This window comes from Miscanthus floridulus, chromosome 3 (assembly GCF_019320115.1).
Source record: "Miscanthus floridulus cultivar M001 chromosome 3, ASM1932011v1, whole genome shotgun sequence".
Taxonomy (NCBI): Eukaryota; Viridiplantae; Streptophyta; class Magnoliopsida; order Poales; family Poaceae; genus Miscanthus; species Miscanthus floridulus.
The window spans coordinates 43,006,912-43,033,552 of NC_089582.1; the positions used below are offsets into that span (position 1 = coordinate 43,006,912).

The 26,641-nt window shown below is 41.5% G+C and overlaps 4 protein-coding genes and 1 pseudogene across 6 annotated transcripts; 2 read left to right on the forward strand and 3 right to left on the reverse strand.

The window, feature by feature from the left end:
• The first annotated feature begins 5,010 nt into the window (after positions 1-5,010).
• Positions 5,011-10,133, forward strand: LOC136545570 (protein phosphatase inhibitor 2-like). 2 transcript variants are annotated; one of them, XM_066537576.1, is made up of 5 exons: positions 5,011-5,165; positions 7,308-7,378; positions 8,647-8,762; positions 8,857-9,024; positions 9,596-10,132. In XM_066537576.1, exons 2-5 carry the CDS (start codon positions 7,374-7,376, stop codon positions 9,802-9,804), a joined length of 498 nt encoding a protein of 165 aa, XP_066393673.1. In that variant the 5' UTR covers positions 5,011-5,165; positions 7,308-7,373; the 3' UTR covers positions 9,805-10,132. The 2 variants fall into 2 exon arrangements, with proteins under 2 accessions (XP_066393673.1, XP_066393674.1); XM_066537577.1 differs by lacking the exon at positions 5,011-5,165 and adding an exon at positions 5,374-5,774 and having other exon boundaries at positions 9,596-10,133.
• Positions 10,134-11,626: 1,493 nt separating this feature from the next.
• LOC136545571 (DIMBOA UDP-glucosyltransferase BX8-like) lies at positions 11,627-13,930 on the reverse strand. Its single transcript, XM_066537578.1, has 2 exons — positions 12,789-13,930; positions 11,627-12,702 (listed from the first exon to the last, which is right to left on the reverse strand). The coding sequence occupies exons 1-2, from the start codon at positions 13,294-13,296 to the stop codon at positions 11,759-11,761; spliced, it is 1,452 nt and encodes a 483-aa protein (XP_066393675.1). The 5' UTR covers positions 13,297-13,930; the 3' UTR covers positions 11,627-11,758.
• Positions 13,931-14,067: 137 nt separating this feature from the next.
• Positions 14,068-17,285, reverse strand: LOC136545572 (mitochondrial import inner membrane translocase subunit TIM10-like). 2 transcript variants are annotated; one of them, XR_010781093.1, is made up of 7 exons: positions 17,129-17,285; positions 16,955-17,008; positions 16,128-16,180; positions 15,843-15,881; positions 15,113-15,182; positions 14,629-14,811; positions 14,068-14,316 (listed from the first exon to the last, which is right to left on the reverse strand). XR_010781093.1 is itself a non-coding variant. In XM_066537579.1 (6 exons), exons 2-6 carry the CDS (start codon positions 16,994-16,996, stop codon positions 14,269-14,271), a joined length of 252 nt encoding a protein of 83 aa, XP_066393676.1. In that variant the 5' UTR covers positions 16,997-17,008; positions 17,129-17,285; the 3' UTR covers positions 14,068-14,268. The 2 variants fall into 2 exon arrangements, 1 of the variants encoding a protein (XP_066393676.1); XM_066537579.1 differs by lacking the exon at positions 14,629-14,811.
• A 4,583-nt stretch (positions 17,286-21,868) lies between these two features.
• On the forward strand, positions 21,869-22,728 carry LOC136545574 (uncharacterized). Its single transcript, XM_066537580.1, has one exon. The coding sequence runs from the start codon at positions 22,006-22,008 to the stop codon at positions 22,369-22,371; it is 366 nt and encodes a 121-aa protein (XP_066393677.1). The 5' UTR covers positions 21,869-22,005; the 3' UTR covers positions 22,372-22,728.
• A 1,211-nt stretch (positions 22,729-23,939) lies between these two features.
• LOC136543626 (disease resistance protein RGA2-like) lies at positions 23,940-25,793 on the reverse strand (annotated as a pseudogene).
• Positions 25,794-26,641: the final 848 nt, after the last annotated feature.

Genomic DNA, 26,641 nt, shown 5'->3' on the forward strand with positions numbered 1-26,641 from the left:
CCGTGTCGGGGTTGATGTCCTCATCAGGGGGGCTTACCATGTTTGTCTGGTATGGGAGTTGATGGCGCCCACAACACTGTAGGGAAAATGTCGGTGACTACAACACTGCTTGGGTCCTGACATGCCAGGAAGGTTGCAGGGTACTGTCCTGCAGGTGTACAGAGTACGGTCCTCGGTATTGCGATTGACTTGAGTGCCATGCCTTACTTGCTCCGTCCGTTTCCTAATCCTCACCGAGCGGGCGTCCCCGGTCGGTTGGTCCTAGTCGGCTCCGACTGCGCCAGTCGGAGAAGAGCTATAAGCAGGGGTTCGGCGCATCCCCGATCGAAGACGCGGGTCAGAGTCGGAAGTGGTGTTTGGTCAGGCCTCCGGTCGTAGAGGTCGTCCGGAGGCGGGCCAGAGTCAGAAGTGAGCGTTGTTCCTCCTTAGTGAGGCCTTCCGGTCGGAGAGGTGGGCCAGAGTTGGAAGTGGGCGCCGTTCCTCCTCGGCCATGCCTTCCAGTCGGAGATTGGATCGCCCTTCTGGCCTGTCGTTTTGGTATTTGGGCCGGCCCAGGAGTTGCTCGTCGTTCGCAACGTCGTCTGCTGGGCTGAGCCTTTTTTGGGAAGCCGGTTCATGAGGGACCCCGGGTTTATGAACCCGACAAGTAGTCATTAATAGATTTCCTGGCATCACAAAAAAGAATAAATGCATATTATTACTACTTAATTCAATGACACACATTAAAGTGCATGGGAATTGTTAAGTTGTGAATGTCTCTCTTACTAAAACTGAGGGTAGGTAGTTTGACTCATCCATTATTTCAGCATGTTTGATCCTATGTATTTAACCATAGAAGGATATGCTATTTTGTCATGAAAACTCACCATGATCTTTTTGCTCTAGAAATTCTTTATATCTTTATTCAACATTGTATTTAAACATATTTGACAACAATGATATTGATGTACAACTTCTATTTTGTTTGTTTAGGGCTAGACTTAGGGCGGGCGATCCCCTTCAACAAAGCTAACGTGGGGTAAATACTTGTGGCTTGATGATTGATTTTTGTAGAGATTATAGGTCTTCGGGGTCAAGCCCTAGTCATGGAGTTCAGTAATGCTCAAAGATCCCATGTTAGGAGATCCAAAGTCATGTTAGGTTTGGAGATTATAGGTCACCATGATTTATCTAGATGTATTACTGGTCTATAAAAGTAGGCATAAATTTTTTTGTAGTAGCTTTACTGCATCATTGAATATATGTATATGAGCTCAAAAGGTTGCATATAGATACAGCTAACATAATGATCGATTTAGTAAGTTTTAAAATACCTGAAGAATTAAGAAAGGAAAAAATACCTGAAGAATTACTTATAGAAATCATGAACTTGTTTAACTTCCCTACTACGGTTTTTTTTTGAATAAATATATAACACTGTAATGTAAAAATGCCAGCCATTTAAAAGATGTAATGTAAATCATGAATCAAAAGCTTTTAAATGGTTGTGTGATCAGTGAATGAAGTTGACCGATAAGTTTGATATTAGTCCAATATTCATTTTATTTTGATGCCATCCCTCGAGACCAATGCAAATGTATGGGAAGAAGCAGTACCATTATGTTTAACTCAGAAGATTAGGAGCTTAATGGGTCATAGGATCTCCAGTTGACCACAACAACAAAAAGAGCACATGAGGCTTAAATAGTTAAATTACGCGCCATACTATATGTAAAGAGAAATGTCTAAACTCAGCAGTCAGTACACATATTTTCTCTTAGATTCTTGCAGTTTAAACATGCTGACCTGAAAGTATGAGGTTGAGTAGGCCAATATTTCATATCACGGGCCTGAGGCGGTTGGGCTCTGATGGCAAACCTGTCAGACCAGTCAAGTTTTTGACCCTCCGACGCAGGACATAGCCTTGAAGGCTTCCTGGACCATCTGCTTCCGCTGCTGCTCGGAGCCGCCTCCGTCTCCATCACAACCTCCAAAACTCGCAAGTAAATACTCTTAGTGGTGCTTAGCTTGCTTATCCATCCATGGCGTTCCTCATAGCCACCACAGAGTATATATGTGTACATACGAGGCTCAATTATTGAGTTTTGTGCCTAAAAAAAGAGTGTTGACTTTGACGCAACACTGAACAAGTGGGCAACTGCTTTTATGTCGATGCTTGGTCAAAAGATTGGGGCCAGATATAGCTTTCAAGAACCTCGGCTGCCCATCCCTCCACCCAACGCTAAAGGATAGTTCGGCACAGTTTTTTTTTTTTTTTTTTTTTTGTACATTTTATTGCAACACGGAAAAAGTGTTAAACTCCTATTGTTTTAGGTTGTTCTTATCTTCTTAATTGCGTGCAACTTGTCCTTATCTTGCTAATATGTTAGAGTAACTAGAGCATGAGCCTTCAAATCAGGGCCGCTACTTTTGATCCGAGGGCTTCCCTCATCTCTTAGGACATAATTTTTTTTTTTTGCATATGCTCTAGCAGGAGCCCTCAAATCAGTCCTCACATCTTTTTGATAGAAACTGACACAAGAGACCCGCTCATCATTCTCTATTCTTTCCATCCTCTAAAGGAGTGCGCTGGGGAATGGGAGGGGCTCGCTGGGAAGAGGAGTCCGAGAGAAGAGTAGGGAATGGGAGGGGCTTGCTGGGGAAAAGGGGCCGAGATAGTAGTTTAGGGAAGGAGAAGAGCCGGGGACAGGTGTCGCCGGCCAAGGGGCAGGCCTCGCTAAGGAGCAGCGTAGGGGAGTCGCACTCAAGGGACCGTCTCACCAGTGAGCGAGGTCGTCAATAGGGTGTCATATGAGGGAGATCCACTAGGGAAGACGCCACCGTGGGGAAGGGAGCCTAGGATGGCTTCGACGAGGAAGAGAGCCTGGGGCGGGACTCACCAGGGGAGCCACACCAAGGGAGGGCCTTGTCGAGGATGGAGAAGGAGGCAAACAGGCGTTGGAGGCGGATGGGCGGGCACAGTTTTGCGAGTAGGCGGGACAGGAAACGACCGCAACCATCATTTGAGGGCTTGCTCCATGGCCCCTAGGAATGAGGGGTGGGAGGGGGATTGAGGGCCCCTCAAATTTGAGGCTCTGGTAGAGGCTCTGCTAGAGCTTGTTTTTTATTTTGGCTTTGTCCCTCAAATTTGGTTCTGAAGACTTAAGTAGGGCCCTGCTAGAGTTGAACTTAATGTGATCTTCTGAGAGTGACTTAACTAAGGCCTTGTTTAGATGCCATCCAAATTCCAAGTTTTTTCACTCTCTCTCCATCACATCAATTTTTAGCCGCTTGCATGGAGTATTAAATGTAGGTAAAAAAATAACTAATTACACAGTTTAGTTGAAAATCACGAGATGAATCTTTTGAGCCTAGTTGGTCCACGATTGGACAATATTTGCCAAATAAGACGAAAGTTGTACTATTTATCGGGTTCACTTTTTTTGCAATCTAAACGAGGCGTAAGGACATGTTTAAGGGGGTGTTTGGTTCCTACAAGAAAATTTTAGTCCCTGTCCCATCGGATGTTTGGACACATGTATGAAGTATTAAATATAGATGAAAAAAATAACTAATTGCACAGATTGTGGCTAATTTGCGAGACGAATTTTTTAAGCCTAATTAGTCTATGATTTGACAATGTGGTGCTACAGTAAATATGTGCTAATGGCGGATTAATTAGGCTTAATAAATTCGTCTCGTAAATTAGTCTTCATCTGTGTAATTAGTTTTATAATTAACTCATATTTAGTTCTCCTAAATAGCATCCGAACGTCCGATGTGACATGGACTAAAATTTAGTCCGGGAAACCAAACACCCCCTAACTTGATGGCCCTCAATACTTGAACTTAATGTGATCTTTTTAGTTCCAGGGTTTGAACCATTCAGAGGGTGAATAGATTTTGTATAGACCAAAGTTGTAAATTTTAACTTTTAGAGTCAAATTCACTCTCAAGTCCCGACACCCATTTATGGAAAAATAATGGCAGCTAGATGCAAAGTTGCTAATGGTCGTATCTTTCTAATCGTTAATTAAATGGTCGTATCTTTCTAACTGTAAATCACTGCCCCATTTGGATCCTTGAATTAAATTTATTTTATAATCATAATTTAAACACAGGTTAATTAAGCTAATATGGTTGTATATGAAATATATTTATATATTATTGTATATACGAGAGAGATACTTATGTGTTGTACTTCTGCCGTAGGAAAACGAGTTGAAGAGTGTGTTATAAGTTGTAGAGTACAAATATAGTATGAACTATGAAGATTTATAGAATTATTTTTCTCTCTCTCATCCTATAAATCTAAGATAGGTTTATATGTAGATTTTGCAAAGCTGTGGAACGATAAATTCCAAGCCAAACAGTGCAGACTATAAAGTACATTCCAATTCCAAAGTGACAGGATCCAACGGCCCTAAGGGTTACGTAGAAGTTAATTGAGGTGTTCGCTTCATATTAAAGTCGCAACAGTGAAGCGAACACCCCCAATATTCCACGAACCACGTTATATATCATTGACCTGTTCGTTTATCTTATAATTCATCTTTTTTAGTTTGTTTTTTAATTAAAACTGTATTTTTCTCTTACGACAAATCAGCCGAAATCGTATTTCGACTTATTTTTTCATTGAACGGGGCCATTATGTATATAATTTTTTAATACTACCTTTGTCCTCAAAAGGATACAACTATGGTATACGTGCCAGTTTAAGTGCTTCACATTTGATAAGTTTCTAATAAATAATATTCACATTTATGGCTCCAAATCTATTTATTATGAAAATACATTTTGTAACTAATCTAATGATATTTATTTTATATTATAAATATTTATATTTTTTATTTATAATTGGCTAAACTTGATATCACTGTTCTAGAATTGCATTCTTTTGTGGACGGAGAGAGTACAAAATTGTAAATTAGGGACAGTCCTGTCCTACTGACTGTAGCAATGTATGCGGACAGTCAACAAGGAAATTACAAAAGAATATATATTGTTCGAAGAAAAAGGAACGGTCCAGGTTCCAGGAGCCCGTGCCGTGTGGGTGCCTTCTCCCCACCTTCCCCGCCGTTTCCCCGCGTGCTCTCTCCCTCGGCGACGACTCAGTTACCGCCGCCGCCCTACGCGAGGTTCCCAGGTCTTCGTCGGGCCCTTCTCCGGCAACGAGCACCAACAAGGTATGCCCGCCCCTTGTATTCCCTTCCTTCTGTGCGAAGCCGAGCACCCGAAGAGTAACCTAAGCTATTCTGGCTTTTTTTTATAATCGGATCTGATCTAATTGCAAGTGTATGCATGTATCATTATGCCTCCTAATTTCGTTCTTTTGCAAAAAAAAATAAAAAAATATCGGCGTACATGTGTACAACCATGTCCTTTGTTGGGTCCGCCCCTGCTCTTGCTCTGCACATATTGCTCTTTAATCTCATATATCCAATCAGTTGGATGGACTTGTAAAAATGGACACAGATTGCAATAATCTTAAGACAAATTGCCACCTAGGCGTCTTTGACTAAAAATTGTTGATATGATTCCCAACTTGGCAGTGTTGGTTACATTTGTTCAAATTCCCATAAGCTGCAATAGCTTTACCCATGTGACCATGCTCAAGCAAAATTCATCTCAGTTGAAGAAGCATTGGCCTGTTAGGAGGGGTGGGCATACTAAGAAGCTCTGACTGAAGTGGGCAACATATCCTGGAATCATAGCACAACTTGAATAAGAGCCCATCTGCAATTTGCGCATAATATTAAACAATCTGCAATGCTCAAGTTGAGTGATATCGACAGGCGAGTCAATTTACCACTGCACAATATTCTGTTTATCGTCCCAAACTTGCACATGATCTTGCTTATATTAGTGTGGTAGTTCTTTTGTACACCACAATTGCTGTAAGTATACTTGCAGATATGATCAATGGTGGAAAAGATAATTGAGCATTACTAGCCAAGCCAGCTAGGTGGGGGTGTTAATGCCTTTATGGTGCTATTGGTGGACTGATAGTAATGTACGTTTGGTTGATAGCTGCATATTTTTCCATGAAACTGGCCATAGGTTGCTGCAAATGGTTCCTTGTATTGCCCAAATCCGGTGCACTAGGCCAATCATTCTGGCTAAGAACAATTTATCTGTTGAGGGAACAAAAGGGGGGAAAGGATTCTTCATCCTTACACATATTGCTATTTTTGTTAATTAGAAAGAAGCCATTTGTTGTTATCAGATGTGCATGAATCCACGGCACTGGTTTGTGTGGATCGAAAAATTCTATGCCACTGAACATTTATAGTCTTATCTAGCAACATTAATGAATCTATCTTGCTCAATTTACAAAGTGAATAGATTAGAGAAACTTGAGTTATCCCATAGTGTCCATGCGAGTTAGAACCCATTCTATTTTCTTATTAAAAGATTATTTCCGTACCCTTTTCTGTAGTAAAACTGGCTTAAAACAATACACTTCACAACCATATGTGTGTTCTATATTCAGTTAGTCACGTTTTGCTCTCTCTTTCACATGAACATGCACCTTTCATTGTTCACTGATCTATTGCAATTTATGAAGAGTTATGGTAGCTATTTTCTGTTACACTTTCTGTGCGATCTATCTAGCTTGTTCATATAAGAGGCCATTGTGATATGGTTACTATAGCATACATCAGAAAGACCAGGCACGTGTTCTATTGTATACAAGGACAGGGCACCAGCTATTTGAAATTTATAAGTGCATGCCATAATGTTATAACTGTATACAAATTCTTTATACAGCAAAACACACACATATGTGGGATATGGCTCTTTGTATGTTTAATATCAAGAACGGAAGGATATGGTTGTTTACTCACTTATGTGTTAACATAGTATGGTTTACTATTTTCACCAATCTGACTAATTTTGCAACAACTGTACATTCAGAGATCTTCCAGCTGAGTTTTCTTTGTACCTCCGTAGGCAGCATCACTTACATCAGTGACCTTTCATATGCCTAATGTGTTCCCTCGATGTATACTTTACGTACTCCTGGTTCAGCTGTAATTGTCATGCACAGAGCGTTCTCTTATTGATTTATTATTACAATGAATCAATTATGGATCATCAACATTTGACAATATCAAATGAATAGATGTGGGAAAATGGCTGTGCATTCTTTCCTTGGTTCATACAAACGCCATTGTCAGCTCATATGTTATATCCAACTTGAAACTCTATCTTACTTTCTGATATTATTATATAATTTCATTTATTCTTGAATGAAAACTTGAGCTAATGAAAAAAAAAATTGAAGAATTAGTGTAATGGACTAATGATTTACCTTACATCAGCAGATTTTGTGTAAAGATTGTGCGAGCACCATTCACTTTTCATTAGTGTGAAATTAAAGCACTTCAAGCATGAGGTCAGTACTCCCAGTTTCTCCATCTCTGAATTTCTGTTACAAACAGTTTATGGAGTCTGATGCATATAAACAAGACCCATTCATTTGTAACTCTCTACCTATTCAGTCTCAGCTAGTACTCATGTTTGAACTTAGCAATTTGTAAGCAATGGATCAGAAAAAATGTCTTATAAGGCCTATGGCATAGTTTCCCCTTCTTGTGTTCTTTGCACTTCTGTACAGTAGTTTTACTTTTCTTTTAATAAAATCCTAACAGTGGGGGCCTCCCCTGCTGTATTTATTATAAAAAAAGGCCTATGGTATATTTATCATTTCTATGCTGAAATCTGACACGCTAAACCTTTTTTTCTCTTCTCATAATCTATTAAGCAATGCAGCACTTTTGTCTAAGGACTACCTACTTCACTCCTACTACTATATTGTACCAGTGTTACAGTTTACATTGGACATACAGGGAGATTAAGATATAAATTAAGTGCTAACAGAATTTGCATGTATATGACCCATGGACCATATCATTTCAAAATGTTTATACACTTCGGAATAATATTGTATTGTATTCTTATTGAGATGTTTCTGTGTTCTACCCCATCCTAAGTATTGCGAAAGAATATTTAAAATGGGTATATAAGCTACTCGCTAATATTTTTTGTTATGTTTGGTGCTTCCCTTGCCTTTGTGGATGGCGAGGTTGACAAATATTGTGAAATTGAGGGACTTTGTGTTATAACTTTGGTACAGCCTGGTTGTTATATCCAATTCCAATACACTTTGTTGTCAAAGTCTTTATTGATGAAATCAGTTGCATTTCATGAAAACAAATGGTAGTATTCACTTGAATGCGTGAACTCATGTTTTTATTTGAAATTAATTTATTTCATTTCCAATACTAAATAGTGCTCATTTGGTTATTGTGTGACGAATATTTGAGAGTTAAGAACTGAGATGATTGAAGGAACATTGCTTTTCATCATGTATACAGACATTGCTTTTTTTTTTTATTGGCACTACTTGCATTGATTTTGATTGGTTTCGGAACCTTGCATCTCAAAATTGGAAGGGTCAGTAGAGACAATATGTAAAATGTCTTGTCTTAAAAATGAAAAAAAAACATCAATTGACTCTGTTTCTTGTGATGGCACTCTGAAGGAATGACTTCAGAAATGTGCATCTCTCTTGTTACATGTATCACATATGTGATAGGTCCATATTCTTGTGGCCATTTTCTTGATTTAGCTTCTGATGATGCTTGGACCCTTTTCCTGTAGCTCTCGCCGTGTGAAGTGGAATGAGGACAATTTGTATGAAATTGAGTCAAACAAACCGGTGAGGCAGAAGATAACAGAGCCAAAGACACCATATCACCCTATGATAGATGATGATGGTAGACATCTTGCCACCTGCATCATACTATATCTGACCACTTTAAGTACTCCCTAGTGTGCGCATGATTATTTGGCTCACTTCTTGTCTTCTAGGGTCACTGTCGCCAACACGTCCTTTCGACAAATGTCTTGATGAGACTGTCCAGGCTGAAGCTATCTTAACAGCCTTAAATGGTGTGGCTTCTTCAAGCAATAGCAATTCAAAGGATGACGGTTGGGGATTGTCAGATGATGATGCAGATGCCATAGAACAAGATGATGGTAAACTTCTTGCCCAGCTGCTACAATTTTATTATTCTGGTTACAGGACCGTGCTCATATTTGTTCTCTTATTCGTTTTGGTAACGGGTCAAATTAAGATAACATAATTATTTCTTCCTCTGTGAACAAGAAAAGTTTAAAAAATCAGTCTTGATTATTATGTATGTCCTAGCTAAAGATGGGCAGTTTGATGTTTGGTTGGCAGAGTAGTTCACACTTTCATTTATTTCCACTAGTGAAACAATGCAACTCCATTCTGCTCTAGCTTCCTTAAGTTCATAACTGATCCAATTAATTAGACACATTCTCAATTTCCTAGCATTGGACAAGGCAAACCTCATTGTTCTTGCTGTTCCTTAAGCAAGACAGATTTCATCTTAGAACCCAAGGTACATATATGGCACGAACAAATGTTAAATACCATGTCATTATATCATTATAAAGTGTGATCTACTATTACTTGTTCACTGCTGTCGTAGTACACAATTAGCATTGCACTGTTCCCAGATGTTTCAGCAGTGTCTTTTTGTAATACAATTGGACATACTGTGATATGTTTGGTTCCATGTAGACCCAGAAGCTGACACAACAAGATTGAGTTTCAAGGAGCATCGCCGTGCCCACTACGATGAGTACCACAAGGTTAAGGAACTGATGAGCACTGGATCCCTTACTGTTGAGGAGGCCGATGAGGATAACAGAGCTGCCACCAACTCCGAACGCAAAGGCGTGGGGAAAAGAGCGTTGAATGACGACATAAAGTCCTCACCGCAAACATGAGGAGTTCATATGAAGGTCCTGATTCCTCTGTTATTTACAAAGCTAGGACATCCCATCGAGGCAGAAGCATGCAGTTTGCCTAAGTATGCTAACAGTGCTTTGTGTGTGCTGGATCAGTGATTTGGCACTGGGTGCTTTATTGTATCATTGTATGTGCAATACAGTTATTACTCTTGTTTTGTTTTGAGATGCTGGTGTGCCAAAAGTTGCTTTGATGACCGAGAATTGTAGTGGAGTTGGCTGCTTGGTCGAATGTTCGTTGCTCCATTTTGGTTGGTGACTCAACATTTTTAACTGAGAAAATATGTTTCAACCATGGCAAACTGCTTGATGCTGAACTCAGTTATCCTTTTTTTTATTTGGCATAATCTGTGTTGAATCAGTGTGATTGTTGGTGTGTTGTTGCGCTAGATCGAATTTTACCAATTGGACTAGGGCTATGCGATTGCGAAATGTGTTACTTGACGAGCCTACAGAGCGTAAAGGTATGTAATTAGCTTGACGGGCCTTGGATTCGAGGTGAAGTGGGCCAAGAGCCCAAGATAGGCCAGAAGCAGAAGGTGCCACGACACGAGCGCTCTACTTCGTTAGCGAGCTCCTGGTCGAATCCAAGGCCTGGTATCCCAATCTCAATCCCAAAATACAGTAAGTTCATTACCGACATGCTCATCACCTCACGCAACCTGCTGTCCAAGAGCTGAAGAGCATCTGATTTTAGAGGTTCTCTCTGTCTTATTGGCCGAGGAAAGCAACCTTCCTTTCTAGCTCGGCAATCTGCGGCCGATCTTCTGTTAGAGGTTGCACGTGTACGTTTCACAGGAGTCTCGTATTCATGGTCAGCATGGGTCATCCCAAATACTCCCTCTGTCCCCAAATAAATCAATTCTTAGAATCCATGTCAGTCGAACTTTTTAAGTTGACTAACTTTATAAAAAAAAGAGTAACAACATCTATGATATAAAATAAGCATATTATGAAAATATATTCCATGGTACATCTAATGATATTAGTTTGATATCATAAATCTTGATGTTTTTTCTACAAATTCGGTTAAAGTTTAAATTTTTTGACTTAAGACAACTTCAGAAATCTATTTATTCAGGAACAGAAGGAGTATTTGCCAGGGAAGTCAATCAAAATGCTGTCCACTGCTGTCCATAGAGATGTTCTCGCATCTTATGGGAACAATTTTAGTTTTGGACATGTTAATGGTGAGTCCTGATTCCTGAACGACATGTGAAGCCTTTCAGGATGCCTCACGAGGCGTGTGGTTCTGAAGCACAGGGATCAGCGAAACCCCCAGCATCATTCGTGTACAGCAAGCGAACATCTCCACAAAGCTTCCCTTTGGCAAACTTAAACACGCAATGGGTCGCGCATTCGTGCACTCTCGCGACCCATCCGCACCCTACCGGAGAGGAAGAAGAGTTGCCTAAGGCCGGTGGTTAGGGTTCCAAGAGGGGTTCGCTCATTTGTGGGTGCAGAAGAGGGTTTGTGGACGGTGGGAGATGGGTGGGGCGAGAAACAGGGGCGCCGTACGCCGGGGGCGGTGGGAGATGGCGGCTGGGTGGGGCTGGCGGTGAGGACGTTATCCCGAAGTGGTTGTCGGCAACCGTGTGATTGGGGGAGGACAAGGTCGAGGCGGGCAGCGGTGGAAGGTGGGTGAGGCGGCGGGAGCCATCAGCTGCGGGTGATGGAAGATCGATGGAGGAGGTGGCGGAAGAGGGGTGCGTGAGGCAGCATGTGCGAGCAAAAGCGGGACAAGGGCGGTGCAGGCAAGGAGGAAGAAGGGTCGCGTGGTTTCCAATCGCGCCACCCATCGCGGGATGTCGTCGTCCATGTAGCGGTATATCACTCAAAGGCAGATCCTTATTATACATAGATAAATCAGGACATGACATGCAGTTCATTATTCAGAGCGTCCTCCTCATGCTCAAACCTGAAAGCTGATCGATCAAAGCGAGGAAATGTACTCCACCAGACCATCGAGAGCCAAACTAGCTGCTCCTCCCTCAGCAACACACTGCTTCGCCTGCGTCATCAGAAGCCGAGCCCTCTCCCTCGGCCCCTGATGCGGGCCCAGTTCCCCAGCCATCAGCCTTCTGATCATCCTCGCCATGGCTGTCCTCTCGAGCGGCTTCCCGACCTCGAACCCGACGCCCCACTGGTGCGTCACGTACCTCGCGTTCACGATCTGCTCCGCGAAGCACGGCTGCACGAGCATGGGCACCCCCTCGGAGATGGCCTCCACCATGGAGTTCCAGCCGCAGTGCGTCCAGAACCCACCCACCGCCGGGTGCGCCAGGACCTCCCTCTGCGGCGCCCACGCCACGATCTTGCCCCTGTGCCTCACCGTCTCGCGGAGCTCCTCCGGGACCGGAGGCACCTCGTCCTCCGCGTCCGCGTCCGCGTCCGCGCCGGCGCCGCCACGGATGACGGAGCCACGGCGGAGGACCCACAGGAACGGCACGCCGCTGGCCGCCAGCGCCCACGCCGTCTCCTCGAACACGGCGCGGTCCACGCGCGCCATGCTGCCCATGCTGACGTACAGCACGGAGCGCGGCGGCCGCGCGTCCAGCCACGCCAGGCAGCTGCAGTCCGGCGCGTGCTGGAACTGCCCTCGCCCTGCCCCCACGGCTGCCGCCGGGGACGCCTGCAGGTGCAGCGGCCCCACCGCGAAGGCCGGGCAGCCGGACAGCTCGCGCCGGATCTTGGCCAGCTCGCGGCCCTCGATGCCCTCGAATGTGTTCAGCACCACGCCCGCCGACGACGCCCGCACGGCCTCGGCGTTGGAGGTGATGAAACGGAGCACCGTCTCGTCGTCGCTGCCGTCCAGGCGGATCAGGTCGCGCACGCGGAGCGGCTCCAGGCCCGGCACCACCTCGTCCAGCCGCTCTTCTGCATGCATGCAAGAAAGTAAACACTATTACCAGTCGGTGGCACAAAGATTACAGAGTGTCTTCCACGGAGATCGAAGAACGTGCCTTTGATGGGGAGGTAGCCGTCGGCGACGAGGCGCGGGGTGTCGAGCATGCTGAGGAACGTGGCAGCGCCATCGGCGCGAAGCGCGAGCGCGGGGACGGCGACACGCGTGGCCGCGCCCAGCATCTTGTACCACTGCCCGTCGACCACCACGCAGGCGACCTCGCGCGGCCCCTGCTGGCCACCGGTAGTAGTACCACGCGCCAGCAGCTCCTTGGCGAGGGCCGCTTGGAACGGCGCCTCGCAGGCGGCGTTGAGCCCGATCATCTGCTCCACCATGTCGGGGCTGGTGATAACGTCGGCGGGGAGGGACTCGCGGATGGACACGAAGGTGATCTCCGGGTGGCACGTCGGGTCCGGCGCGTTGAAGTCGGTGTGGAGCACGGTGACGCCCAGCCCCCGCGCGCGGAGGAGCTCCCCGAGCTGGAGCATCTGCGTGGTGTGGCTCCCGAACGGGAACGGGAACATCACGACGCGGCGGCCGGTGGGAGCACGTCCGTCGCCCGCCATCGGTGCTGCTGGTGTGGTGTGCTGCGTGCTGTCTGAGAAAGATTGGTGTCGGACTGTCGGCTGATGACACTGGCATCAGGCTTTCCTGGCAAAGGTTGGCGAGAGAGGAGCTGCATTGGCATGCAGCTAGCCTAACGACGCATGTGAAGAGGAGGTTGCTTGTGCCGTGTGTGCTGTCGTTACCGTGCAAAGTAAACAGAAAGGCGAGCTTTTGCCGCTGGGGATTAAGCCTAAGAGACAGACGTTCCTTGTTCGGACTTCCAGTCGCACCAAAACTCTCTGCAATCCTGCTTTGTTTTGCTTCCAGTCAAGTGTTTGCGTGACAATGTGCTAGAAGTAACACATTTGTCTTTTTTTGGATGTTATATGGTGCCAAAAGGATTCACACGCCCGGACTCATGCACACTGACATCTAACGCTCTGGAAGTTTAAGGCTCTGGAAGTGCGGTGTTGTTTGACACCTGTTGGTGTATCCCAATGTAGTTTTGTTGTGCACAGTGGCATTTTTTTCACTTTTGTTTGGTAATAAACGAGACGGCTTCATAACGAACAGGACATTCTGCTAATCTCAGCCCAGGAGAACGACAAGCTATCCTAGCCCATGAACATGACGATAGGGCCTCCGCCCCCCAGGGGCAAAGCCCACACCACCTTGTAATGTTTGACTTAAAAACAACAATCATATAAGGTCTCCTATTTGTGAGTGGAGGGAGTAGCTTATATTTTCAGTGAGGTTGCACATATGTGCTGATAAAAGTAGAATTCGGGAGCTCAAACAAAATGTGGATGTAGAATTTTGTATCAAAAGCCTCACAAGTAGGTTTCTCCATCATGTCCGAACAATACAATGCTAATAATTTGAGATGTAATTTCTCTCTCGAACTTATCACGTATAACTAGTTGGCCTAGTAATCCATCAAACCCTAGAACTAAAATTGAAGAAATACACCACAAACAAAATTTCAGCTCAGTTCACATTTTAGGCTGATTTCCAAGAAGCTGTCCGACTAGATTAGTCACCTGGAGAAGTAATATGGAAAGGACAGTGAGAACTCAACTGAATTGAGGGGAAAGTGAATGCTAATTGAATGTCATTGTGGGTAATTCTAGTTTCTGCATTGGTATAGACTAAAGCAAAGTGAGACAGGGAGCCTTAGGCATCCAATCTGAGCTATTTTATGCTCCAATAAATATGAAGGCACAGTAAATACTAGATCCATGCAAACAAGTGCAGTTCAAACATATGATGCCATAGCTAGAACATGGAAAATTATATATAACCAAATTTATTAGCTTCTTAGACATGAATCCCAAAGGAAAAGAGAGCAGTACCTTTTGAGGCTGAAGCAAAGAAAAAAGGGGGTGTACCCAGTGCAGAGAGCTCCCGCTCTGTGCGGGGTCTGGGAAAGGGTGTCAGTGGCAAGCCTTACCCTCGCCTGTGCAATGCGAGAAGACCGCGACTCGAACCCGCGACCTTCCGGTCACAGGCGGTAAGACTCTACCGCTTGCACCAGGCTAAAGCAAAGAAACAATAAAAAATTATTTTGATGTAGAAACCAAGAACTAATGAGGTTGTCTTTTTCCCATAGCACTAGTCTATAAAGATCAATACTCCTTGGTGCTAAAATATGTGTCCCAGTAACAAGCACAAAAGTGCAATACTATATAGATGTCTCCAAATTCAGCATTTCACATTTTAAGCTAGTTCATTCATTGTAAACAAATTATCTTTTTTCACTGATAAAAGCTATAAAACTGCTGAAAACAAGATGAACATTCAATATGGAATGGACCAAGAACACAGAAACAAACTTGCCTGCCAATACTTGGAAACACATCGATCAATCCAGCTGTTCTCACCCATATTGAGCTCAGCATCTTTGTGCCTAGAGATACAGTGAGTACAATCTAAATCAATCACATATAATTCATGAGTTCGTGTATTTAATGACACCATGGCAATGAATCCAAGAAAGCAAACTTTAATACTGGGAGGTGCTATAGTTGTCTTAAATAGTTTAAATGTATCATATGATTATCTTCATGTCACACACTCCACACCAGGGCACACCCAAATTTCATTACTTGTAGCAATGAAATTACAGAGTTTACGCAAGCAAGTGTTTAACGGTGGTAGCAAATGATGCAGATATAACAACTAGACAGTAACAGAGCATAGGGCCCCTTCACTTTTTGCTAGTGCGCAAAACATAAAACTAATGGTCACCAACGTGAGCCAACAAACTTCAGCCAAACCAACACACCCAGCAAAAGGCAGCTACTATGGACAACACAACACTAGGGGTGCGAAAACAGGCTAATACATCAAGAAGGTGCCCACTTAATTACTTGTGCAGTTACGTCACTTGCTTATCAGCAAATCTTCATACCACACATGGGTTAACAGAAGCACATATAACATTGATCTGATGTACTTCACATATACAAATGCTAATACCAAAAAAAAAAAGGAAAGATGCAGATGTAACAGCAATTTAGAGAAACGTAAGGGATAATGAAAAAATACATGCTAAATTCAGGTGTACCTCTTCTCGATGCACTTGTCAAAACATGTATGTGTAAGCCTGTAATAGTGAAACAAAGATGGAATATCAGATAAACTGGCAGACATAAATTTATCCATTCTAGAGTTCAAAGTGTAATGCTGCTTCCTGCAATGACTTCGAATATGATTTGATTTAAGAACAAAAGACAATGTCACATACAAGACAAATTCCAGTGGTATAAATAGAAAACTGAACTTCAGCTGCTGCATCAAAGCTCAAAGCTCCTGATATAGTTTAAGATAGAATCAAAGAAATATCACTCACCGATTGAAAAGGTCAACCCTATACTCCATCTCTTTCTCCGCCAATCCAAACATCTATTGAGACGCATAAAATGAATGATCTCAGAAAAGCTTCAATTAATAATTAAAAATCTGAATGCAATTGTTTACATGTAGAAGAAGCAACCAGAGGAAAAGGTACAATAAAGCATCTCAAGTAAAACAAATTTGAAACTGAATATCAGAAAACTTTGGAGATCAATGGTCACACTAATTGCTACAAATCCTACTTGTTCTTAGACATCACCAATTGAAACCATCATCTACAAAAAATTCCTTAGTGCAGAAATATTTTTTTCTCTTGAAAAAATGGACTAGTATAAGCTGTGCAGTTATTTGGTCAGTGTGCAATGCTACTCGATGGAAAGGCAAATATGAAAAAGAAAAACATTCTCTACAGTATCAGTATAACATATAAAGTAAATAAGTGTAACTGTCTAAGCAATATCATAGTTCAATTTATTTTGTTCCCCTTTCAAAATCACCCAAATCATCACACAGTGCATCAGTATCAGGGTTTCTCATGGAAGTCATGTAAAATTCACCTCCCCAAGCATCATTCTCAACTCGTATACTTTATTTCTTAAAAATCATAGTCATGCTTTCCTCTTAGTTTATTACAGGGTGACAAATCTAGGCAGCACAAGGTGACAAGTCGATCTTAAGGTACAAATTTACTTGCTCAAACCAACTATTTGGCATGCTTGTTCGTTTGAGCGAAATAAGAAAATCCTCGTTTCCTCAGATCACCGTGTACAGCAAAGATATAATTTGAACTCGGGCAAGGTAATCTGCAAAGAAGGCGCACACCTGCTCCTTCTGCATATTGGTCGGCGCAGCATCCGCGGCCATAGTTGCAGCTCACTTCAAGAAAAGCAACAGAGAGCAAGCAATCAGGGGATCGGGTCAATCTAAGATCCAAGAAAAACGAGAGCCCAGAACCCAAGGAAGATGAAATGAGAGGGGGGTGCGAAGCTACCACACCGGATTGACCAGCAACAGGGGCGCAGTGGCGCTGCTGACGGATGCCGCCGGCGGATCGCGGAACGGCCAGCACGATGACAGCAGCTAGGGTTCCGATCGAAATGGACACGATGAGCTTTTGCGCGAAGACGAAATGCGATGTGGGCCTGCAGCCCTTCACGGCCCATAAAACTGCCTCATATTTTTTATTTTTTATTTTCAATTTGTTTTCTAAAAAAATTACCAAAATAAAAAATATAAAATTGTATCCTTATTGGACCCTTATTTCCAATTGAAATGGCATGAAAAATTGCACCAATTCAATTTGCGGAATTTCATATGCAACCATTTGAATCAAAAGTATTTCCTTTTATGCATAGAGCTTCTTAAAAAATCATAACTTTTTTTTTTCTCAATCTCGGATGAAGAAAAAATTGTAGGACTTGTCGAAAGATTCAACTTTGCAGTTCACGGCCTTTTCTTTTAAAGCAACCGTGCTGCTGAAATAATAGATATAATGTTCAGAAATACAAATATAGAACTAAAGATTTTATCAATTATTTTGGCTTCAAATGAAAGAATGTTGTGCCCTTCAAAGACGTAGATGTCCTTGAGCAATAGAAATTTCATATAAGTTTTATCTTCATATTAGGCTATGTGAAAAGTTGTGATTTTTTAGATGCTACTTAGGCAGGGGTGTGAATAAATCGCTTTTTTTAGCATGTGAATAAATCACTTTTGATGTATCAATTCACTAAGATGAAAATGTAACTTTCTTAAATCTTACTATTATTAATTAGAGGCTCCAACGGAGGCATCACGTTAACTCTCACCAGACGCGTTAAAAAAAAAGATAAATCCGAGAAATTCTCACAATAATCAGAAACATCGGGAGGCTCCAACGAGGCATCACGTTAACTCTCACCAGACGCGCTAGGAAAAAAAGATAAATCCTAGAAATTCTCACAAAAGTCAGAAGCATCTGGCCTTTAATTTAGTAGACTCTAATCATCGTCTCTGATAATAGCCATTGGATCTATTGTAATTTATAAAAAAAATTACCCACCTCCGCCATTATGAAAAATATATAAAGTAACCCTCTAATTTTGCATATAAATTACCCACCTCTGCCATTATGAGAGATAATTCAAAATAACCTCCTAAATTTGTATATAAATTACCCACGCATGTCATTATGAAAAATAATTCAAAATAACCCCCTAAATTTATATCTAAATTACCCATTTTGTCATTATGAAACATAATTCACAAAGCCGTCTCACATTGCATCTAAATTACCCAGCTCTCTCAAATCTATATGTAAATACTAATATTTGCTATTACAAAAAAATCAATATTCATAAAGTATGAGACATATATTTCTAAATTATAAATTTCTACAACTATAAAATTAAATAATCACAAAGCTATGTTTGGCCATGTATATACGGGACATATATATTTCTAAATTACAAACTTTTACAACTGTATAATTAAATAACCATAATGCTATATTTGACCATGTATACCAAGTAAACTTACTATTACTAATTGGAGGCTCCAACGGAGGCACCACGTTAACTCTCACCAGACGCGCTAGGAAAAAAGATAAACCCTAGAAATTCTCACAATAATCAGAAACATCTGGCCTTTAATTTGGTAGACTCTAATCATCATCTCCGATAATAGCCATTGGATCTATTGTAATTTATAAAAAATTACCCACCTCTGCCATTATAAAAAATATATAAAATAACCCGCTAATTTTGCATATAAATTACCCACCTCTGCCATTATGAGAGATAATTCAAAATAACCACCTAAATTTGTATATAAATTACCCACGCATGTCATTATGAAAAATAATTCAAAATAACCCCTAAATTTGTATCTAAATTACCTATTTTGTCATTATGAAACATAATTCACAAAACCCTCTCACATTGCATCTAAATTACCCAGCTCTCTCAAATCTATATGTAAATACTAATATATGCTATTACAAAAAAAATCAATATTCATAAAGTATGAGACATATATATATTTCTAAATTATAAATTTCTACAACTATGAAATTAAATAATCACAAAGCTATGTTTGACCATGTATATACGAGACATATATATTTCTAAATTACAAACTTCTACAACTATATAATTAAATAACCATAATGCTATGTTTGACCATGTATACCAAGTAAACATATATACATTAGGATAAATATTTATTTTAATAGCTTATAAGCATGAAAAATGTTTAATTGACAAACCACATAGAAATAACATAACACCGACAATTCCCTTTAAATTATAATAGTACTCCCTAATAATGAATTTCATAAGTTGTTTTAAAAACTTTATACATTGTAACTGAAACATTATGTCATATCAATATTAGTAATGAAATTTTTAGCGCTATATGATATATAAAATAATACTACGCACATATAATTCTGTGATATAATAAAATTCAACAAGTTCAGTGCTAGAGCACACTCTGAGTTTCTTAATTACCATGTGGGAAAAATATTACTAAGATCTAAACTCTTTTTAATAAAAATAAATTTTGAATAAAAAATAAAAAACGCTAGAGTTTCTATTTAACATGTGGAAATATTGTACAACTTGGTTAAAATCGAAAGCTAAACTATAATTTGTGAAGTCACACAAAGTTATGCAATAAGAGTTTATATATCTTATGATTACGTTTAAACTAAATGCATGTCACGCTAAAAAAGATAAATACTAGAAATACTAACTTGTGGTCTTTAATGGAGTCTTTACGTTAGTCTTCACGAGACACATTAGAAAAATAAATGATAGATCCTAGAAATTTCTTACAAAAATCTAAAACATTTGACCACCAATTCGTTATAACCTAATCACCATTGATAATAATAGCTATTGGATCTATTCAATTTTCTAAATAATTACCCACCTCTGCAATTACATAAAACAACATAAAATAACTCATGAGTCTATATTTAAGCTTTCCATGTATGCCATTAAGAAACATGATCTAAAGTAGACCTAAATTTACATCTAATTACCCACGTACTCCTATTACAATAAATAATTTATGTAACCCAATTTTCATCTCATTACCAAGAAAATTAAATATCCTCTCAAATATACATCTAAAAGATAATCAATATCTTCCATTAAAAATTGTTTAAATAACCATAGAGCAGGTAGATGTCTGTACATTACCCACTTCTATTAATATTAATATATTAAGATTTGATTAATGTAAGCATACCTATTGTGTCAGTATAACATGAGCGATAAATTTATATGTTATTGTTAATATACTAATGATGCTAACACTTTAAAAAACCATATTAGTAACCATGACATAATTTATATAGGTTGTTACTTTATCTATATTTATATATTTTAACTAAATGTTTAACACATCTATATTGATAGTATAACCATAACTGCACGTATAATTTCTTGATAGGAAAATTCAATCATCTTAAGAATTATGAGAGACTACTGATGGCTATATATTTTTGGCCCTTTAACATTACTCTAGAGTAATTCGATGATTAGAAGGCCTAATAGGATTTAAAATTCTCTTGAGATTAGCACTATTGCCCCCATCCGATATCTCATTTCAAGCTCTGTCACTTAGGTGACATGGTGCAAGTTTCAAATGACTGCATATGCTATTGTAGTATTTAGGAATGTACTATACGACCTAAAATCCTTATTTTAAAATAGTTCAAGATGTGAGTTAGTAAAAGATATAATAAGCACAAGAGTTTTAACTTGAGAAAAAAAATTGTAGCAGTCAATAAAAATAAAGTTAAAAGTCAAAATTCAGATTCATGACTTAATATATGTGATGCAACAAGGGTCACGATTGTTAATGGCAGGGTTGCAAACTAATTGCATGTTAAAATAAACAAGGTGTTATGCAAAGTAAAAATATGAATATGCATGAAAAATATATATAAGTCAGTCCCTTGCAAAAAATAATTAATAAGTTTTTTAATCATTAGATATAGACTATAAAATATCTATTATGTCTATTTCGTAGAAAGTAAACAATAATATAAGTACTTTTTTATTAATCAATAAATATATATTAATAATACAACTTTTAAAATTCTAGCCTATGCGAGAGCATGGGTCGATAGACTAGTAAGCACAGATGGAGATAAAGTTTATATAAAAAAAATATAGAGCTCAACAAAATCTAAAATTTTATAATTTATATCTAATAACATTTTGATTTGAACATTGTCCCATGGGCTACATGACCCCCTTCTATAGCCCAACATCAACCCATATGCACTCAGGGGCGGATCCAACGGTGGGGCGGGGGCTCAAGCCCCCCTACCTATACTGGAACAGTGGAATTCCTGTGGAGCCTACATGAATTTTTAGACAAAGTTATATAGTGTAGGGGGACTGAGACTTAAGATCGAGCAGCAGTTCAGCCCCCTGAAATATTTCCTAGATCCGCCGCAGTATGCACTTACTACATTTTTTTTTCTTTTGCATAAAAAACCTATTAAAACTGCAAAATTACAAGTACTATCTTTTGAACATGCAGCTCAAAGATGAACATGCTTGCACCCGGCGACATAAAATCCAATGTCGGGTTGTTGGCTGCATTTGGCTGTAAAAAGATGCCAATATCGAACGGATATTCATACCCACAAACTACAGCGAGCACCATACCGTTCGTTAAGATCACATCACACTGAGCTGAAGTGCTGAACTGTGCAGCGGCCTGTGGATAAGCCGCTTGTGGACGCCACGAGCTTCCGGTTCCGGTTCCGGGCCAAATACAAGAGCCGGCAAGCCTGAAAAGAACCACAAGAATCCTTGGCCCCCCGTACACGCAGCGCGGCGCAGCCACACACACGTACACCTACTCCCGCAGCCATGGCATCAGTAGGCTTCGGCACGGTCGCGCCGGCCGTGGCATCGCCGGCGGCCAGGGCGACGAGTCTGGTCGGCCGCCGCGCACGGCCCTCCTCCACGGCGCACGTCCCCGCCGCGACCAAGGTCGTCACGGCGGCGTCGGCGGCTAAGCAGCAGGAGGAGAAGGGCCTATTCGACACCATCTTCGGCGCGCTGTACAAGGAGGAGCAGCTGCTGGAGACGGACCCCATCCTGAACAAGGTGGCGGGCAAGGCCGCCGCCCCGGCGCCGAAGAAAGCCGCCGCCGCCGCTCCGGAAGAGAGCGGCGGCAACGGCGGGTTCAGCCTCGGCGGATTGTTCTCCAAGCCCAAGACCAAGAAAGGGTGAACGTTATTAGCTAGTACTCGAACTCGAATTGTTTTATGCTGCTCCTACTTGCTGCTTGCTTGTGTAATTGTAATCCTCGGATCGGAGGGAGGCAGGGAGCCGGCGGCCTTGTGCAGCTTGTTCTCAGCCGCCTCCATTGTAAAGTACTCTGTTTAGAACATTGATTCAGAAGAGCCACATCACCAAGCATCCAAATCAGAGCACCATATCCATATCCAACGAAACTGGAGCAACAACAACCTCACGGCAGCAGCAGTCGAGTGGCTTAATTTTCTCCCGCAGGTTCGCTGCTGACTTCTGATCACTAGCATATGCCCATACCATTTATATCTGATAATTCAAAAATATTTTCATCTAGTCAGAACTTCTAAAGTTCGATGGCACACTGCAGCAGTGGACTCTGCACTCCATGGATGGCCTTCGTCGTTTGGAATTGAGTCTTGATTTGATTTTGTCTTAAAAACTTTACTTGCTTTGATGCGTTGAGTTGTAATAAGTTGGTCTTAATCCTCTTCAAAGAGGATGAAGCCGGAAACCTCTTTCCATTATCTTGAAAAAAAGAAGCAACATGTAGTAAACGAATTTTCTAGTCAATGCAGGAGAAGAGGAGAAATAAAGGCATGCGGCAGTGCGAATTATCTTCACTAGTTGGTTTTGGACTCCCTCAATCTAATAGTAGTAATAATTAATATACATGACGTTTTTGACACGCTAAAAAGACACAAACCAGTCTACTTTGTTTGTCCAATAGACCAATACAAAGAGTGGCAGTAACCTGTTTTGTTGGAGAAGAACGATTGCGACAGACATACTCTGTTCACCTCTTATCTCTTAATAACTGAATTGTATATACACGCAAAGAGAAGTGTATGCCTTCTCTTCTCTCGGTCTTGACTTGGAATTCGACACCAACTCTACCTTTGAAACATTGTATTGGAAGACCCCTCAGGAGTCAGGAGCCATCAGGGACCAACTCTACCTTTGTAGCAGGTGGTGAGGAGCTTACTGCTAAGTGCTACCCTTAACTCCTGGTGAGGTTTCCGTCCCAATATGGCGATGTTCATCTCTGCAGTGTTGAGCGACCTTACCAGGAGATCCATGTCTTTCCTGATCGACAAGTTCTCGACGGCGGCAATGTCGGAGGAAGACTCTGAGCAGCCTTGAGAGGCTTCTCCTTTGGGTTCACGTCATCGTAGAGGAGGCAGAGCAGCGGCACGTCACGAACCAGGCCATCCTCCGGCAACTCAACCAGATGAGGAAGGAGATGTACAGAGGGTACCATACGCTTGACGATATCTTCCGATGCTGAGACCATCAAGAGCAGACGGCCAAAGATCAAAGCCAAGCTGTGATGGTTCCGTCGTCAAACCTTCACAGAAACCGATATCTTGAGAGACTACTTTTAAATTTTTCTGACAAAAGACGTTAACTACTAAACAAATGGCACAAGCACACTATTTCAGACACCACAGAAGCCGAAATGGAAAAGCAGGAAAGAGAAACGGAGAGAGTACATCTTATTTTGTTCTACCTCTGAATCGAAGTCATGAGAGACAACAATAAGACGATCATATCTGAATCTGTTGAATTCTCTTCCTCCTGGAGCAGGAGACCATTCGCTGTGGCCTCCGCACCTCACAGTCCCACATGTAGTTGTAGTGTGGTGGTATATGTGATCTCCATGCGACAACTTCCATCCTCCTACGAGGTGTAACATTGTTGCTACCAAACAAGAGATCTCGAATACTCATCTGGGGGCCTTCGTTTTGAGCCTTGTCCTGAACAAAACCTGTTTCATAGTCATGAAGAATCACCAGATATTCAGGAGACGTCCTGTTTACTCTTCGGACATATACCCGCTGCAAACCCTGCCAGAAATCAGCGCATTTCTCTCCGTGGAGCAAGGTGTTATTGAGCCGCTTGAACTTTTTCACGCTTGCAAGAGCCATGCTCCAGAAACGGGCGTCGAAATTGGCTTTCAGTAGCCCTGTCAAAACGGTTGCGGCCAAGAACGACCCGTGCATCTCATGCGCCAAGTCCATGGCCATTGACGCCAGTTTCGGGTGGTCTTGTGTGTCCATGCTACCAAACGTACGCACCTTGAAGAAGTACCAGTACTCTTCTGGTGTGATGAATTTTACTTCCAGCGGTTGCGTTGTTCCAAACCTAGCGACAATAATTTTACTTCCACCTGCAACATGCTGTTTGCAATCAGACTACAATTTCCTCCAGACATCTTCATCCATGCCACCGATTAGTTCGATTATCACCAATATCCTTGCTTCTCCATTGGCACGGCTACGATGCTTGATTACATCACAGTCACTTAGAGTTGCCACTGTCCTGTCATCTCTTGCACCACATTGTCTGAAACACATGATCTGAGAGAAGTGGTCACGCACTCTTTCGTGGTTGCAAGCGTGCTCAATTAGGGTGCTCTTCCCTATCCTCCTCGGGCTAACAATGGGCAGGACACCTGGGTTTCCATCGATGGGAACCTCTTCTTGCAACAGGAATTCCATGATTCTTGCCATCTCCATTTGGCGACCGAACATGCCATGGTCCAGAATCAGGTACATGCTGTAGGGCTGGCGGCACTGGCGAGGGCATCCACTCAAGAACACGACGAGCTCACTCGTATCTCTGATGGCGGCCTCTAGGCAGCCAAGAACTTGTCTGAGCTGCTCTTGTTCGCTTGAGCTGCTGCCGTCGCTGCTGAAGCGGATCCGCTATTGTATATTAGCTTCAATTTTTTTTTCTTTTAGATTACAGCTCTAGGCTAGAATATGCCCCATGCATATGCATCTGACAATTCAAAAATACTCATCTAAGTCAGACACACAACCTTAACGTAGCCTTTACGGAAGTCGCCACCACGAAAGACGCGGTCGCTGCCGCCGCTTCTAGGGCCCCTCTCCTTTTTCTTTCACTCGTACGTCTGACGGGGACAAGAAGGGGACCTATTTTTTTCCCACAGTTTTTTTATCTAGTTGCTTAGGGTTTAGTCCAATAAATCTTTCAATAAAATAAGATGATTTCCGGTCTGGATCGTATTTCCTGCGATGACTTCGGTGATTTCTACGACGAGATCGCCGTTGCACCATCGATTTCATCGGCAAGCGGCCAATTTATGACCTTTATCTGCAAGGGGAGGGGTGCTTCTCGGAGCCCCTACGAGGACAGCGACTTCGGGTCATCGATCTCATCGTCGATCGTTGCGGAGAGAAATTCAAGGTCTCGAGGTGATGAATCTGCGGCCTATGTCGTACCCGATGATGCAACTGCTGATATTCTTTCAGCGATTTAGATGTTGGACTGGTTCCGAAGTGTTTGATCTTGCGGCATGTCCGCAATGTTTTCGGATTGGTCGTTGGATTCGGCATAAGGATTGTCCTTTGGCTCTGACGTTTGAGGGAAGCCATTGAGGAAGAAGACGATGAAAAAATCTTGATAGAATATTTGTTTTTATTTCAGATTTTTATATATAATTTGGAGATATATCATGCCAAGATTTAATATAAGTCTCCTTCGAAAAAAAAAAGACACAACCTTTAGGAATCTACCTATATAAATAAATGGGTGACCATTTTCCCCCCCTTTTCGTCGTGCGAATACCAATGGAAATGGAACAAACTAGTAAACGATTTTTCAAGTCAATCTAGATGTAACAAGTCAATCTAGATGTAAGAGAAGAGTAGAAATAGAGGCATGAGGAAGTGCGAATTGTCTTCACTACTCGGTTTTGTACTCCCTCTGTTTAATAGTAGTAATTAATAGGTGCTAAAATTCAGGTGTTCTTATTATATATACTAGTCCAGCAACCCATACTCTAGACAATATATCTAAGTGTAAAGCAAAAACTATGTATTTACAAAACTCAAAACATCTTCTAATTTGAAATGGAGCGAGTACGTTTGACTAATAAATAATTACTTATATTAAATTATATGTTTTCTATTTCTAACATAATAGACATAATATATACTCTATCGTCTATATCTAGTTATCATAAACTTATTAATACTATTTTTTTCAAACAACTAATATACATTTTTTATATATGTATCCATATTTTTCCTTTACATGGAACCTCTATATATTTTAGATATGCAATTACTTTGAAACCTTACCATTAATCATGGTGGATCTTGTTGAATCATGTATCTTATGAAGTCATGAACTAAATTTTGATTTTTTAAATTTTATTCTTATCATCTACTACGGATTTTCTCTCTCGGTTAAGTTGAAACTCTTGTGCTTATTGTATCTT